At 37.3% G+C, this 18,125-nt stretch overlaps 2 protein-coding genes across 7 annotated transcripts in view; one reads left to right on the top strand and one right to left on the bottom strand.

Annotated features, from left to right (window-relative positions):
* Nucleotides 1–18,125, bottom strand: part of AKAP7 (A-kinase anchoring protein 7) — an 89,820-nt gene that overhangs the window by 51,030 nt on the left and 20,665 nt on the right. For all 6 annotated transcript variants that reach the window (XR_009957940.1, XR_009957941.1, XM_062572543.1 and 3 more), the window contains exon 6: nucleotides 10,073–10,185. Coding sequence is in view for 4 of the 6 variants with exons in the window: in XM_062572543.1 (XP_062428527.1) it covers nucleotides 10,073–10,185 (113 nt within the window). In the remaining 2 variants the exon portion in view is untranslated. The remainder of the gene's footprint in view (nucleotides 1–10,072; nucleotides 10,186–18,125) is intronic.
* Nucleotides 3,171–5,609, top strand: MSH5 (mutS homolog 5). The gene has a single exon (XM_062572540.1). It carries the CDS (start codon nucleotides 3,171–3,173, stop codon nucleotides 5,607–5,609), a length of 2,439 nt encoding a protein of 812 aa, XP_062428524.1.

Consider the following 18,125-nt stretch of genomic DNA (forward strand, 5'->3'; position numbering starts at 1 on the left):
ACTACAAACATGAATGATTTATAATACTAGCATCATTAGATAGTGTTGAATATATGAAGTAGAATAAAATAAATATACTCACTATTAGGCTGTATTCAGGAAACATTATTTTAATAGTTATTTTAAGAGTTTCATGCTCCTCACTGCATTTCAATGACAATACCTCTGTAGCAATTAGATAATTTCTCCTTCAGTGTACACCAAAATAATGCCATTTGCTTTTTAAAAATCACTATTGTATCCTTTCTTCTCAATATGATGTTTACCCATTTCTTGTGATGCTTCCCTCACAGTTACTCATATGCAACACGTGCTCAGTGATGGTATCCTCACTGAGCTTTTACTTAGGTGCAAATTCATTGACTTCAGAAGCACTCGGCTCAAGTAAATTCTTCTATTTTGTTCTCTGTCTCCTAAACTTATAATTTACTTAAGATTAGAAATGTGCTTCCATCTGCTTGATCTCTGAAATGATGACATCTAGCGGTTGATGTTTTTAACTTCCAGCATATATATGGATTCTACATTTATTCAATATTCACTTTCATTATCTAAAACACGTTATTTTATGGCTGGATTACTCCCTAAGGACCAAGGCTATTTTGAAATAAAACCATCATCATTCTTTGCACTTTGGATGACAGTTCTTTGAAATACGTGTAGACATCAATCAGTAATGAAAGATCTTCTACACCTGTCAAGATGTGAAGCCTTAAGTATTTGTGGAATAAGATGAGAAAAAGATTGAGATCACCACTTCATGCTCCAAAAATAAACCGCATTTACAAAAGGCGGGGACGCTGCTTGTCAAAAACAGACTGGGAACGCGTGAATCAAACACCGAATGCTCAGGGACCGAGTTCTGCTTGTGATGTACTACTGAGAGATATTTGGAAAAGCACTTGTAGGAATGCTGGATGATATTTTTAGCATCTTGGAGCAATTTACGGAGCCCTGTTTGCAGTGGCTGGCAAAAGGATGAAACAATGCAAATGTGTAGGAAGGTGGCAGCTCATTTCTTATTTCGAAGGGTCTGGAGCAGTGGAGATGAAACAGAAGAGTTGTCCCCACATGGGAAATAGATGCTGGTTATAGTGACACACTCTAATCAGGCAAGAGTGAGAAATGGAGCACTTGAGAGGCTACTGGAAACACTTGGCGCTGAAGGGGTAGAAGGAAGACACCTACCCTTTGGAGAAGCGCTGCAATGGAAGGATACTTCTAATGGGACACAACAGCACAGGGCTGGAGAGCAGTGTTGCGCGTGCGGCTTTTGCAAGACTGGCAGCCCGCCTGGAGGAGGGCGAGCCCTGCAGACCGGGCCGCTCCGTTCAGCCGAGAGGACGAGAAAGGAGATGTGGGGTGACTCCCTGCAGGAAGGCAGGGGTTTGCTCCCGGGGTGGGGGGCGAGGGGAGGGGGGCTGGGGCAGGGAGGGCCGCCTACCTCTCCCACGGGGGAGGCAGCAGTGCAGGCGGTCGTGCTTGTGCGGGCAGTTGCTAGGCAGTTGTGTGGGCGGTTGCTAGGCAGCGGTGTGGGCAGTTGTGTGGGCAGTTGCTGGGCAGCGGTGTGGGCAGTTGTGTGGGTGGTTGCCAGGCAGCGGTGTGGGCAGTTGTGTGGGCGGTTGCTACGCAGCGTGCAGGCAGGGCGGCCATGTTCTGGCTGTGGAAAACCAGGCCAACTGGGGCTGAGCACGGTGCTCTCGGTGCTCTCACGAGAGATCTTGCCCAGGTGAGGGGCTGAACGCATGGACTGCTAAGCAACAGGTAAGAGAAGGAAAGGAAGACAGGAGGGTGAGGTAAACTTCTGGTCTGCTAGTAGTAGCAGCTGAGAAGAGCTGCCCAGTCCATGGGCGAGGAAGGTGAGCAGAGGGCAGGAAGGGTAGGAAGCAACAGGGAGGGTGAGGGCAATTATGATTGATCCTTGAAACCCTACTTTGCGTATTTCTATAGAAACTGGTATGATGTAGGGGTGCTGCACATATACAGGGTAGGACACTGAATGGACAAGCAACTTAGGCTGCTACATCTTTGTGATCAGCTGCGGTTGGTGCACGTGGATATCCCATTCCTCTGAGGAAACATGATTTTGTATGCCTACATATGTATGTGCATGTACGTGATTGTATTTATGGATATTTGGGTATATATACAGTGAGGCTGCGCAGCACACTTCTCTGAATGATGGCTAAGAACTGCAGAGCCGCTGCAGTTGGTAGGGGCCTCTGAAGATCGACCAATTCAACCTCCCTGTTCACACAAGCAGATTGCTCAGGGCTGTGTCCGATCGGGTTTTGAGTAACTCAGATGGTGGACACTCCGCAGCCTCTCTAGGTAACATGTTCCCGTGTTTGACACTCTTACAATAAACAAGTATTTTCTTACATTTAAGTGGAATTTATTGTGCTTCAGTTTGCATCCACTCTCTCATGCCTTTCACTGGGTACCACTGAGAAGAGTCTGTCTCTGTCTTTACTTCTCTCCATCAGGTATTTACACACATTGACAAGATTCCCCCTGAGCCATCCCTTCTTCAGGCTAAACAACCGCACTTCTGTCAACCTCTCAGATGAGAGATGTTCAAATCCCTTAATCATCAGCAGAAGGCTGGCTCAGTGAGTTTTTACCTTTACAAAGTAAAGGGTTTCCTTAGCCTACTGCAATCCCAGCAGGGTATTAGATAACAGCTTGGATTAGATATTAGGTATGAGACAAGGGTCTCATACCCTTGCATAGATTGCAATCTATGCAACCTTAAGATAGACAGGACCTGTTACGGTTGAACTTTCAGCTCAGCACCAAAAGGTAGTTTTATGTTTCTCACACTATGGGTTGCAACACCAAGTGGGTAACAGTAAGATTCAAAGAGCCTTTTGAAGGTTTTGAAGGGTAAGATACTACTTACTAAAATAAAGAATACGTAAGAACCCTATGAAACTATCCCAGCATTCCTAGTAGTAGCTCAGTTACAGCTTGCTTGTAAGCAAGATGCTGCTGTAGCTTTGGCTACATCTTTTCACTTGACCTGGTAACATCCAACTATCTTTAATTCCTAGTAGCACCTTAGATTCTCCAGGGTTAGAAGAATAAGTGATAACTTGTTGTCGTTAATTACAGTCCTGTTCTCAGGACCTTTGGATGAGCTGTGAACAAAAATATCCTTCTCCAACAGAATGAGTGCCACATCAGCCACCAGTTGTCTCTTGCCACCACTGCTTGTGCCTGAACAAGAAGAGGATCAAGAGCATTCTGAGGCACATATGTCTGTTTTGTGGTTTGCAGGGCAGCTTGCAATCACTTACTATGACACAGAAGATTGCTCGGTCTACTTCATGCCTGACACACCTGATAATGAAGATCTCAAACTACTGCAGAAAGTGATTGGGGAAGTTCTTCCTCAATGCATAGTGACTAGTGCAAAACAGGACCAGAACATTGCCAAATTCCTGACCAACCTAAGGGATACTGCTGATGATAAAGATACAAGAAAACCAGAAATTGTCCTGTTTCCTAATATAGATTTTGGCCTAGAAGTCAGCAAGCAGCGGATCTTATCTAGGCAATTTCCATTTATCCCATCTCACATGACCGCAACAGAGAAAATTCTCTACTTGTCCTCAATCATTCCTTTCGAGAGCCCACTCATGATACGAGCACTAGGAGGACTCCTGAAGTTCCTGGACAGAAGAAGGGTTGGAGTTGAGCTAGAAGAAAGCACTGTTGCAGTTCCCATTTTAGCCTTTAAAAGGTTTGTGCTGTCAGATATTGTGAATATGGACCAAGACACTTACTGTGTCCTGCAGATATTTAAAAGTGATATCCATCCTTCTGTGTACAAGTTGTCCAGTGGATTAAAAGAAGGATTCAGTTTATACGGGATTTTGAACCGTTGCAGGTGCAAGTGGGGAGAAAAACTGCTGAGGCTGTGGCTTACACGACCTACTCGGAACTTGACAGAGCTGAACAAACGGCTAGATGTTATCCACTTCTTTCTACTGGCTCAAAACCATGAAATAGTCCTCACGCTTCAAGATTGCCTCAAGAATATAAAAAATGTGCCTCTTATTCTAAAAAGAATGACCCTTTCCCACACAAAAGTTAGTGACTGGCAAGCACTCTATAAGACAGTGTACAGTGCAGTATGCCTCAGAGACACATGTCGTTCTCTACCCAGTACTATTGAACTTTTTCAGACTATTTCACATGTCTTCACTGATGATCTGCACTATATTGCTAGTCTAATCAGCAAAGTGGTGGACTTTGAAGGCAGCATCTCAGAGAACCGCTTCACTGTTAGACCAAATGTGGATCCCACTATTGATGAAAAGAAACGAAAGCTAATGGGACTGTCAGACTTCCTTACAGAAGTGGCCCGTAAAGAACTGGAGACCTTGGACAGTCATATTCCTTCCTGTTGTGTGATCTACATTCCACTGATTGGGTTTCTTCTCTCCATTCCACGGCTACCAACTATGGTGGACAAGAGTGATTTTGAAATTGAAGGCTTGGACTTCATGTTCTTGTCAGAAGACAAACTGCATTACAGAAGCGCCAGGACTAAGGAGCTAGACAGCATGCTGGGTGACTTGCACTGTGAGATAAGGGACCAGGAAACACTTATCATGCACCAGCTACAGACAAAGATCCTGGAGAAGTCTGAAGTGCTGAACAGTGTGATTGAGTACACAGCACACCTAGACGTGCTGCTAGCTTTGGCAGTGATGGCCCGGGAGAATGCCTACTGCCGGCCACATTTTACTCACCGTCATGGCTTCCGCATCAAGGATGGAAGGCATCCACTTATGGAACTATGTGCAAAGACTTTTGTGTCCAATCCTGTGAACAGCGGCGAGGATACTGGACGAATAAAGATCATCACAGGGCCCAATTCATCTGGAAAGAGTATCTACTTAAAGCAAGTAGGTCTTATAATATTCATGGCTCTAATTGGCAGTTATGTCCCTGCAGCAGAGGCTGAGATTGGAGCAATCGATGGGATTTACACCAGAATCCACAGTAGGGAATCAGTTTCGGTAGGACTCTCCACTTTCATGATTGATCTCAATCAGGTTGCCAAGGCAGTAAACAACGCTACAGAGAGGTCCTTGGTACTTATTGATGAGTTTGGCAAAGGGACCAACACAATGGATGGCCTCTCCCTTCTAGCTGCTGTACTGAGGTATTGGATCAGTCAAGGAACCCAGTGTCCACAGGTCTTTGTCTCTACTAATTTTCACAGTTTAATGCAGCTAGAACTCCTGCCTGACACACCTCTTCTGCAGTACTTGACCATGGAGACACACCAAGATGGAGATGAGTTGATTTTCTTCTATCAGGTCAAACAAGGCATATCCACTATTAGTCATGCTGCCAACATTGCTGCATTAGCTGGAATGCCAGCCAAAATTATTGAAAGAGGAGTGGAAATATCAGAACTGATTCGCAGTGGAAAAGCTATTGAACGTATTGATCATCCTTCAAAAGGGGACCAGATGGAAAGATGCAAGTCTCTTGTGGAAAAGTTTCTTTGCCTAGACCTTGATGATCCCTGTGTGGATTTAGAAGAGTTTATGCGCAAAGAGGTGCTGCCTTCTGCAGCCTCAGTTCTGTAACAGAGGTATGCATATGAGCATGGATTACATGGTATATACCATGTTCAGTAGAAGAGTTTGGTATCACTGAAGAATAATCACTGTGGTTAATACCTCATACCACATTTAGTTTGTAAAATGTTTGTAGTATGTGTCTTTTCCTTTTCTTGTTTAAAGCAGGTACTGTAGCTATGTATGTCTGAGATATGGTATTTCATTTAGTGCTATCAAAACAGGAAGACTGAAACTCAAAGATGCTGCGTTCTCTTCCAGTTGTTGGATCACCTGAAACCAGTTTATGCCTCTGCTTATTGTTTAGATCTTAAGATTAAAAAAAAAAAAGTAGAAAAATCACAAAACATTTCTACTGTTCTCATGAAATTGTGAGTGTTCATTGTTTTGTATAACCAAAGTGATTGTTTTAGCCATTTTAAGATCAGCATCAAAAGATTCTAAGTAAGTATGTGCTCCTCACTCCCAGTTCAGCAAGTAACAGTTGCCACAATATAAACCAGTGAAGTAGAGGATGATAAATGGAAATACAGAGAAGTTCAATGATCTCTGTGGCTTTTCTCATACCTGCATTTCTGTCCAAAATGGCAGAGATGTCAAGAGTTATTATAGAAAGAATATTGGTGGTCAAAATCAGAGGGATAAACGGGAAGTGCTTTCATTTTATTGAGGAGAATCACTCTCTTCTCATTAAGGTTCCGTATGCAAAGACTACATATGTATACCATACGAGTACAAATAAAAAGCAAAATTACAAGTCTATGAAACTGAAAACTATACTAGGGATGTAAGACAGAAATTGACATTTTGCATTTTATTTTCAAGTACTAAGTAAAACTTGGCGTTAAAGGAATAATACCAGAAGGTAAGGACTCGCTTTCAACCTCTCCTGTCAGTAAAAAGGATCTTTATTGAAAACAGCATGTGGTGAATGAATATGCAACAGATATTCATGAATAAATTCATGCTGCAGCACAGGAGATATATAATTAACATAACTATATAGTTAACATAGAACCCATCCATTTCCTGCAATGGGTTAACTGCCTGAACTTTCACATCTAAACAAGATAAAACAAACATTAGATGGCTAACCTACTGTCTGTCAAAACTTCCTACAACTGCTCACAGAATGTCTAATAAAAGACATCAGCTACATTTTCCTTGGGCTGTATTTGATCTCACAAAACCAGATATATTAATGTCACATAATGTGAGAGAAAATTTATATGAGAAAAAAGTAATTAACTTTACAATTATCAGTACTAAGCATCTTATCTGTTTGATAGGCTTAGTGGATGATGGCAAAAAGATGAATATGAGTGACTGCACATCAAAAAGATTTTTATTCTGACAGAGCTTTGATTTTGATTCAGTGTAGAATTTTCTTCCTTATAATGTGCTGTAATACTACAAAATGAGTAACTTATGTATCTTGATATGAAACTAGAAGAGTGACAAAAGTTTAACACAATTTACATAAAAATATAAGAATAAATTACTGAATCATGCAATTACAGCTATTTCTAATTAAATTATAATATTGTCTGCACAATAATATAATATCTTGACAATAGCACCATTGCAGTTGAAAGGTAACTGAATCTGGCCTTGTAAAACACTGGTAAGTGTTGCAATTACAGATTCTTACTCCTTATATATTCTCATTCACTCATACATACAGCATTCTAAAGATGTACTGTATAGAGGAATATCATGTATTAAATATCCATAAATTATTTTTGGCATATTTCCTTGTTAATCTCTCTGAGATAAAGATACATGGCTTACTAATTAAGTAAATGCCATCAGAGCAATTCAGCTGTCAGTCATCTTTTATTTATGAAATCCATTTCATAGTATTTGCAGTGCTGTCAGTGCTAAGTATCAAAGAATCTCAAAATGTCATACAGCATTTATCAAGCGTGCTTTATGACACTCCCCGAAAAATTAACAGTCTGGATGAAAGAAAAACAGAGGGGTTGTAACTGACTTACCATCATGCAGCAAGCCAGTGAGGGGAGCAGGAACAGAAATACTATCTTCCAGTGCAAAAAAATTACTTCTTTAATTATGTTTCACTGTGTTCTTTGTATAGAATACATGATACTAACCCAAGATTCTTATAACCTCAACAACAGACTGTGGAAAGGGCTGAGCATCCGCAAGGAAATTATCTTTTTTTCTCCTTCCACAAGGATACTCACTGGTAAACTATACCTTCTGATTTTGGGGAGATTTTCACTAAATGCATTTGATCTCTGGATTGTCCAACTAAGCAAGAAGAATGAGTTGTTCCCACTTCTAAGCAGTTTCATTTTTTTCCCTAATCTGAGAAACTGAAAGTGAAACAGTAACTCATAGATAGCTTTCTCACCCACACTATCTCAATCTTTTATCTTATATTAATTAATATTCACGTTTTTTGCATTTAGATTTCTTCTATTTTTAGCTTAATATGCTAAAAGCAGGAAGGTGATTTCTTGAGATTTTTATTCATTCTGAATTCTCAAACTCTTCTCTGTAAATATCAATAATATTTCAGGAATGTAAAAACTTTTCAGAAAATATGCATCTCAAAAAAGCTTACATATATATTAAGATTTGAAAAACAACATTTTTTTCATTTTCCCCAAAAAATAAATTATAGTAGAATTTAGATGTCCTTATGAGCAGGGTGGCTTAACTTACTATTGCTTCAAGTTAGAAAACTTGTATTTTTAAAAAGCTAGTATAGGTATAACAATAGAGCTGTTAGCTATATATAATTTTTCTTCTATTTCCTCTTTTATATGCTCTTCCTAGTGCAATTTTCCTCCACTCCCCACTTTGTTTTTCATATTGCTGTATTATCTGATAATGCAATTAAACATCATGTTAAAAGGTACTATAAAATAATTATTCCTTTTGTTTTATGCTTTTATTCATTATATTTTCAGTAAACACATGAAACTATCTGACTGTATACATGAACATAATGAAACAAAAATGATTGTAAAGACTGATGCTTAACCCAGTTAGGGGATTGGCAAGGAAATATTCCCAATAAAATAATTTACAGCTAGTTAATACATTGTATTTTTCTGTACATTGTACCTTAACATGACTATATATATTATCCAGCATTATGGAGGACTAAGGAAGATGATTTGGAATGACACTGACCTGGTTCTGCCAGTAAAAGTGAATATCAGAACATAAAAAAATATATATCCTGGCCAATAGTTCATGCAATGTAAATAAATGTGAAAAAGAACAAAAAAAGAAAAAGAAAAAAAAAGAAAATTTGGATTTTTTTAAAATGGATGTTTTAAAAGCAAGTCAATACTTAATATAAGCAAAAGTTTATGTGAGCTTACAATCTTTAGAGTTATGACATAATGTACAACTTGTGGACAAATCTTTATTTCTGTTTCAGAGTGAGTACGTGTTATGCCCTCAGAGTTTTTTTAATATATTTCAAATTTCACTGTATGCTCCAACTGATTTCACAATAACTGATTTCATAATACTATTTAATTAAAATTTGCAGTTTAAGTATTTTTTTAAGTTTGGTTATTTACAATGTAATTATTTTCTTTAAGAGTTCTTATTAAGGGAAAAACATTAGATTTAAAATTTTTACATTACATATTTTAATTTATTCTTAGTTTTTAAAAGATATTTCTTCTGACAATTACTTTTCTGTCCTCCCGACATTCTGTAGAGGGTCACAAAACATTCTATATAGTGACAGTAGATAAATTTTATATAGATACACCATATATTAAACAATACAATATATAGGTTAAATTAGTGAGAAATTAGAACCTGGATATATTAGCATTGTTTTTATATGTTTGTCATTACCGTTATTCTATCTTACTTTTATCTATTTGTGTATTTTTCTTGCCAAAATAGTCAAGAAATATTTCATCATTACTCTGGAATTCACCAAAGCATTTATTCAATCAAAAGAAAATTGCCAGTCTGCATATTGTGCATAATTCAAGTATGAATTCTATTGTTTGCTTATGTATTTTCTCCCGTACAGTAGCAAAGAAAATTATCCATACAAATTGCTTGCAGCACTGTGACAGCCTTTTATGAGTATATAACCTGAATCCTAATATTAATTCCTTCATTTTGAACAAGCACTTTCATTACTTGTCATTACAGTTATTGTATCTTACCTTTATCTATTTGTGTATTCTTCTTGCCAACAAAACTAACGTTAGTACATATTATCTTAAACAGATCATGATTTGACTGTTCTGAGAATGCCAACAGTAGTAACCTACAGTAAGCACAGGACTACATCGTTTATATGGTAAATTTACTATTTTTTCAAAAGTATTAGTATTTTAAAGTCTTACCTCTTCAGCTGGTTACAAAGAAGTCAGGCTATGATAATACAGCATAAGCAAATCATTTATTTGTCTCCACATCAAACTTCCTGGATTGCTGCTGAGCAGTATGAAATATGATCTCACCTCCTTACGTAGCTTTGGTGATTTTGACAGCTTCATGAAGGTCAGATGGGGTTTAAAAGCTCTGTCTTCTCCTGCCAAGATGCCCTTTTCTTGAAATATCTTCCTTATAATCTCTAAGGGCGAAAAAAAATATACCAGCACCAAGATATTATATGACAGAATGCTTAAAAATGTTCTTTCAACTGTAATATGAGCCACAGCCACTCCACATGAAAAAGACAACGTAAGTACTGAACAGCAGAGAGATTTCTGATTAACTTCAAAGGTGTATGATACTTTATATGAAAATATTCTTATATTTGTAGTTAATAATAATTTGTAGTCACAAATATGGCTTTACTAAAACAACAGATATTAAAAAGAAGTCCATGCTAATGTCTGCTTTTCCTATCAGATGAGGAACTTCACATTAAAATTGTTCAGGAGTTATTCTCATTGAAAGAGTTTTGCAAACTTCTGGAAAAATAAATACATATCAGAATTTTCTGTCTTCAAAAATACTACTCTTTACCAAATTATATCATCCATATTTGAGTAATCCCCCACTTCAGACAAAAGGAATTCTGATTGAAAGCTATAAAATCTGGCCTTGAACTTGCATGGCAGAGTTTGAGAACAGTTCAGACATACTGAAGTTGGATGTGTTTTATTATGTCTTCTTAAGCTTCACTGTTGCCTTTCAGGCTCATTTCCTATTCTGAAAGTATACTTTCAAAAATATATAAACTTTATATGTCTACAGTCAAGGTCAATGCAACTCTACTACACTGACCTAGTTTTTCCCAACTCATCTACCCAAGACCATGTAATGTTTCATTTCTTAGAAATAAATTTCAGTATAATGTTTGAACTACGCTCCTTATTTTTGTTACCTGAAATACTTTGAATTCTGTTGACATTTTGAAAAAAAAATATATTGGGATAAAATTGATAGAACTTCTGGCAAAATACTGTGATAAGTATAAAATGTTTCTATTATTGGAAAGCGGGAAAACTGTAAATTTTTTTCTTTTTTTACAAACACACATTCCAGTTTTCATTAGCTGTAAGTCTAACAGATTCATACTATTGTTGAGCTAAAACACAAAAAGGAAAAAATTAATCCTTTTACTTGAACTTAATCAACTCTTACTATAATGATGTATTTGCTTTCAAGCTTTTTTATTTTTTAAGTTTGATATTTCAGCTATAACAGAAAGAGCCATTGTTTTTTTTTCCCCTCATTGCACTGGGAAGTGAACAGCACAGCTGGCTGAGGAAACAGGGAAGGCCCATACAAGGTGGAACATAAGCACATAAAGTTGGATAGCATAAGTCTGCCAGTTCAAACTATTGTAATGAATATCATTCCAGAGCCCTTACTCTTATTATTTCTCATGTTTGCTTGTGTTTGTATAGTAAAAACTTATGTGAGCTACTTCAAAATCATGCATAAGAAGAGATTTTATAAGTCTGTCTATTACTTTGCAACAAAAAAGTTTTAAAAGAAGCTCAGAGTATTCACTTGCGACCAGAAGATCAAAATTCACTTCTTATGCTCTACTGCATACTATATATAACCTTAGGCTCCACCGTCTGTGCAACAGAGGTTGGGATTTTGAAAGAAACCAAGGAAATTAATGATCCATATGCCATCTCTTAGACAGGCTCACTTGAAAATTCTCTTTCAACCTTCATTCCCCACTTGTAAAATACTGACACACTTAACAAAAAAGGAAAGGGCCCATCCTTTTTTTCTATCTCACAGGGATGCTCAAAGTACAGCCACATTAAAAACTATAAAGCATTGATACAATGGTAATAGGGGTCATATTAGTATCACAGATTCCAAAAATTACCTATCACAAGTTGAAATTTTGCCTTTTATCTCTGGGACAAAAATATATCCTACATTAAAACAACTTTGCCTATCCCTTCTGCATAAGAATAGAAGTGTGAAAATAGTGAAACTGAAGTGTTTCACTAGAACAGAGATGAACAGTTGTCCAGACCCCATGAAGCTCTTCAGCTTCCTGCTGAAGCTGGACTTAGCTCTCTGCTGGAAATATGGACAGCTGAACAGAAGAGAGAATTTGGGATATGACATAGTAAATTGTCAGCACTGGAGTAACATTTACCCATAGCAAAGTAAACCCAGGCAATTCTGTAATACATTGTTCAAAATACGGAGTAAACAATTGTTTGCTACTGTGCCAGTCAATACATTTAGATTTGGTTTCAGGCTATTGTTTTGGCCTCTCTGTCCCATCACCACCTGAATTTATTTCTTGCAGTTATTATTATACTATCCAGTAATACACTGCACTCAAGAGTCAAAGGAGTAACAACGACCAAATTTATCACAATTTTTGTGATAAATATTGAGAAAACAAGAATGAAGAAGGGGACCAATACTTAATTAAGTGAATGGCAGGAATTTAAATTGAGCTGTGAGAGTTCCCTCTCTGGTTTGCATTAAAACATTAATCAACAACTAATCTGGGCTTCATTCCCACACATGAAACTAACCTGTCCTCACGCTGAACAATTATTATGTCTTTCTGTGCTTTTATTCCTCTCTTTATAATATACACAAGCGTATATACTTACGATACACATCTCTATTCACAAGTAGAGCTTATATATAGATCTATATCTACAGATCTTTATCCATATCTATACATCTATATACATAGCTATATGCAAGTATAACTTACTTGTACTCTTATTTTAATTTCTGTCTGTAGGAAACAGTTCTAAACTTACATTCTGAATCTCTGTTAAGTTACTGTGCAGGTGTGCACAAAAATTACACTGAACAATAGATTAACATCAAAATGGAAGACTACAAATAAATAAATGTTTACTGCTTCTAACAAATTGCTGTGCATGTATTTCCATGTATTCAATGGCCAGTTTACTTTCTGATGTTGGTAAGCTAAACAATGTACAGAATAAAGCGTTATATATATTTAAAATTAAAATGCTTTGTAGCAAATCCAGTTTCTGGTTGCTTTTGTTTGGTTCTCTTAAATGCATTATTTGGGAACTCACAACTTCAGTGTTTCAGCAGAGTTAGTCTCATTAAAAACAGGTTTATGCTACCCTATGATACTCTGACTCAGACTCATGGACTGAGTCTTGTGGTCTTTATTTCTCCGCTAAAGGCTCAATTTTGCCGTCATGTTTTATCTCTCACTTCTGCAATTGAGATTTGCACTGCTGCAGATCTGCACTTCTAAGAGTGTTGCCCTAATTCCACAAGAGCTTACTGTTAGATCAGTAGTTTGCCCATGCACATCTGATTATAGGATTTTAAATACTTTTTTTTTTTTCCAACAGGGCAGACTGATCATATGATACTACAGGTGTGTGCTACAATGGAAAAATAGGGCACCTACATTTTACAATGTGGAATAGCAAGCAAATTTCCTGCATGTCTTCATTTTGTGATAAATAAATGACTTCATTTAATATCAGCTTCTATTTAATTAATGTCAGCTTCTATTTAACTTTCCAAAGTTTTTTTTTTTAATACGTTGTAATCCTAATCAAGAAAAAAAAATGAAAAATTGGTCAGGGACGGAAAAAACCGTAACTTTACAGAAAGACTGCAGGTTTAAATTGAATGTATCTGTGTGTGCATGCATGCACATTCCCACGGACTTCACCTCCTGCCACACCTTTGTCATGGCAAAGACTGTTACAAAACACCACAGGCTCCTATCAGCCTCACTCATTAGTACTCCAGATAGTCCCCAGCCTTGCAGGATTTCATGCTTAGGGAAAGCGTGATGTTGTACAGGTTAAGGTGACTTGCAACATAATTACCACAACTATCCTTTCTCCAAAGTTAATGAAAATGAGAACAAATATGAGGAGATGATGGGGAAAAAAAGAAAAAAAGAAGATTAAATGATAATGTTAATTAATACCTATGCAGTCCTTTGAAGAAGTGGTCACAAGATGGGTTTTAAAAGAACTGAGGAAGGAAGCATTGCTGTTGAGAGCAAGGGAAAGTTCCAGGCTTAAGGGAAAGCATAAAAGCGGATTTGAAGACTGAGCAAATACAGGATGGTGGAAGTTTGCAATGAGAATTGTCTGAGCTGAAAGAAGTCAGAGGCCAGTGACAAGAATGCTAGACAGACAAAGCCCATGGGTCTTCACAAATGAGGATCTGACATCTTTTCCTCAAACATTACCAGTTAGACCGAAAATCAAGCAAGAACCCTTACTTAGTCTCAGACTGACCAATGTTTGTAGCTTCCAAGTATAACCTAAGAAAGTTAAGGCTATTTTTACAAGCTTAATGACTTCCTGGAATACATTTTTGGGATGCTTTCAGGCCATCTTTTGCACAATTCGAAGTACTCTACAATATCATTTTGTGCTTTATTTTTATCATGTTAAAATTACAGAATGTCATCTGCATCTCTTACATTGGATGCAACTTAATCCATTATACAACTGTTTCCCCATAATTAGACTTGAAATGTAATATATTAAGTTATTCAGAACAGCTCTACAATGAAAAGGCCAAAAAAACAACAGCTAGATCAACATTTTTTGATGTTTGCATTTTGATGAAGCTCTTCTGATCATTCCAACTTTACTAATAGTACAGAGCGTAAGCACTCACAAAGTCTTACAAGGCCTCTTTCCAAGCAGTGATGAACTTTAAACCAACTATTTCAGAGGCTGATTTTTCACAACTGCAATTACAAATCACTAGAGGTGAATATATTAAAAAGCTGATTTTAGAATTCATGTTATGCTTGGAATATATAATCAAACACTGCATAAAGCACCACACTCTCTACCACCTTACTGTAAGGCTGTTATGAAAAACAGTATCAGAGTGAGGAGTATCTCTGACTGCTGCCTAAGAAAAAAACTTTTGATTCCTAAATAGCTCAGCAGTTCCAAATCTCTGATGAAACAGACTGATGGCTAAGCCAAATTCACGCTATCCCAAGCTGCTGGGGATGCTTCTCCACAGGACCCAAGAAAAAAGAAAGGCCTTGCTTTTCACCTCTCCACACAAAAACTGACTGTTTTTATATACACACACATCACTACTAGCATTTCTCTGCAAACAGTCAGATTTGTACTGTGCCTACTGGTATGCAACAGTCTGGACATTTTTCCAATGGTTCTTGCACTGTTATTTGGTTATATATGGCTCAAGCTTTTGTACAGTGAGTTGCCACTGTACTATACCACTATGTATCAGAGAGATACAGCTATTTCAACAGTATGTGTGAGCTGTTCTTTACTCTCCAGCCTCATACAGGTATATAGAAGAACGATGTGCTCATTCCTAAAACCCAGTCCAAGGAGCAGTGGAGCAAGCAATCCCCAGTTGTTCGCTTGAATGCAAACATGTAAGGTCAAGCCTTACAACACGGACAGTGCTGCTGTGAAGACTCAAAGTATTAGCCTAAAGTAGAAAATTATGTAGGATTTCTTGATGAATCCTAGTTCTCTTGTCTACCTTAACTCATTCCAAACTTTCTAAATGTTTACCTCTATCGCCCAAGTACTAGGTGAAAGCACCTTCTTTTAAACAGCAAAAGCATATCTGACTGCTCCATTTTAACAAGGTATTTGTCATAGCTACTGCTGCTCAGTGCTTGGCAGTAAGTAATAATGTAATTGAAATCCAAAAACACTTGCTGCCCTTGCATTCAGAGGACCACACGACTTTCCATTTTTAACATTAAAAAACAAAAGTTGAGATCAGTAATGGAAGTTTTAGAGGAATGAAGCCAATCAAGGTAGTGAACATCATGTCCGGTTTCATTAAATAATACAGCACTGCTCAGTGGCTGTTAATCAGATTAGTTTTCCCCATTATCATATATATTCTGTATAAAGAGAGGGATGTTAACACTCAAAAATATCTTATAGTTATCAGGAAGGAGAAATTAAACTGCAGATTCGAAGCTAGGCATGTACACAGTTGGTTTGTTTTAGCTCTGTCACATACAATTACAGTGAGAATAAAATCATAATGAATGTCAAGATGCAAAGATAAAATACTATGACAAATCTCCCTATTAATTAAACAAGTTACTTGCAATGATATAAAGCTTTGCTTCCAATCCCACATGACTGCACAGCAGAAAATTAGATTTTTAAAAAAAAAAATCTGTTCGGTAAATGCCAACATCCTCCTGTACAATTTCCTCTGCTTGTCTTACGAGCAGACCCTCCACTTAATTCCTGCTGTGCAAATTTCGTTTCTATTAAACTCTTAATCTTCTTTTCAAATTTGCCCTCTCTGTACCTTCTGAAAATGTTTTAGACGATTTCAGAGTTAAATCACACTTTACTCAGCAAACTGAAAAGACTTTTTCCATCCTTTCTTTCAGATTTTTTCCAAACTGTTGATCAAAATGTCAAGACCTTGCCTGAATCCGGGTAGTAGAGTCAAAGGGTAAGAAAGACATTGCAATACTCTTCTCTAGCCCAGGTCTCTTTCCCAGCTCCATGCTTATACGTATCTACTTCAGCCTCTTTTACTTGCCATGTGATACACAAAAAAAAGGGTGACGTAAGAGATTTGGTAACAGAACAGTATTTAGTTCTTTGTTAGTTGCAGGAGTGCATTAAATTCAAGAGCACACTGTATTTAATAACTATTCCCTGCTGGAAGCACAAACTTTCAAAACTCCCTAGTGTTAAAATAGGCCTTAATGGTAATTGTTTATTTTCATCAAAATGTTTGCCTCTGCTGTCAATATTTACCTAGCAAAGAGGCCCAAAATTAAGAATGTAGCTTAATTAGAAAAGGTTGCATGCAGAAAACTACATAGTATCTAGCAGAAGGAATGAACAGTGCTAAGGTCTAGTATGATCGGCGCACAGGTATCTTGGATCTTGTAATGAAATCAATAAAAAAGTGGGGGTTATATATTTCAACATGATTTGGTATATAAGTATTTGCTGACATTGATAATTATATTTTTGAGACAACTGCACACTGCTGATTTTCAATTTTAAAGTATGCTTCTCTTGCTATGGATCAGCCAAATTTCTGCACAGCCCATTGGAGTTCTGCTACCTATACTAGTTGGAACCACAATTAATGGAACGTGGACTAGAAGAGGAAAATCTAATACATATCACAGCAGTATATTTTCAATACAAATTGTTATGGAATTTGGATTAACAGCTGTTTGTTCACTTTGTACAAATCAGTTCTTTTAATGGAAAATTACAACAGTTTTGAGTTCTCAATTTATCCATCATATGAAATGACTTAAGAACAACTGACAATAAGTAAAATTCATTTGTTCTATCTTCAGTCATCTGGAACTGAAATGCCTAGCTTAAAAGATTTCTCTGGGCTCCCTGAAGTCAATAGAGAGAGACAGATTCTGAGGGCAATAAACTTCACTTTAAATTAGATGCTAAATGTGTGTGAAAACATGTGTTTTCACAATCGTTCACAAAGTGTTAAAGAACCCTATAAACCACCACTGCTGCTGAAAGAGATGGTTCCTCTCCAGCCCCATGCCTGACACTGCTCCTTCCTCTTGTGTTGACATTCACATAGTTTTTCAGTAAACTGCACTGGCATACTGAATAGACTAAAAGCTAGCTAGCAAAGGAAAAAAGATTAATTTAACCATTGCTGTATTCTCCGTGGGGCCACACAAATCCGCAGCACAACAAAAGGGGTAGAACTGCTTTGGTTTGGTGGTAAGATCAGTTTATGCCTGGGCAAAGTTGTAACGTATCTCTAGCAAAAGATAGGCAGTAGGCACTTCTCTCTCTCTCTCTCTAGTGACTGTTAAGAAAACCTATTTAGCAAGATGACTGTCACTTTTAGAATAATAAAGTTAGAGGAGATGACTAGTTAGGTATGCTACATGTCTTTCCAGCACAGTCCTAACTATATTAAAATATTTAATCCAAAAAAATCATCATTTTTAAAAAAATGAAGGACCAAAAGGAAATGAGATAGTAAATCAGCATTAAGAAACCATTTTGTTCATGAAATACAGGCTCCCTCTGATGGTCAGAACATAACCTGCATCATCCATCCATGAAAAAATCTGCAAGTCCT

Source organism: Rhea pennata, chromosome 3 (assembly GCF_028389875.1).
Source record: "Rhea pennata isolate bPtePen1 chromosome 3, bPtePen1.pri, whole genome shotgun sequence".
Classification (NCBI taxonomy): Eukaryota; Metazoa; Chordata; class Aves; order Rheiformes; family Rheidae; genus Rhea; species Rhea pennata.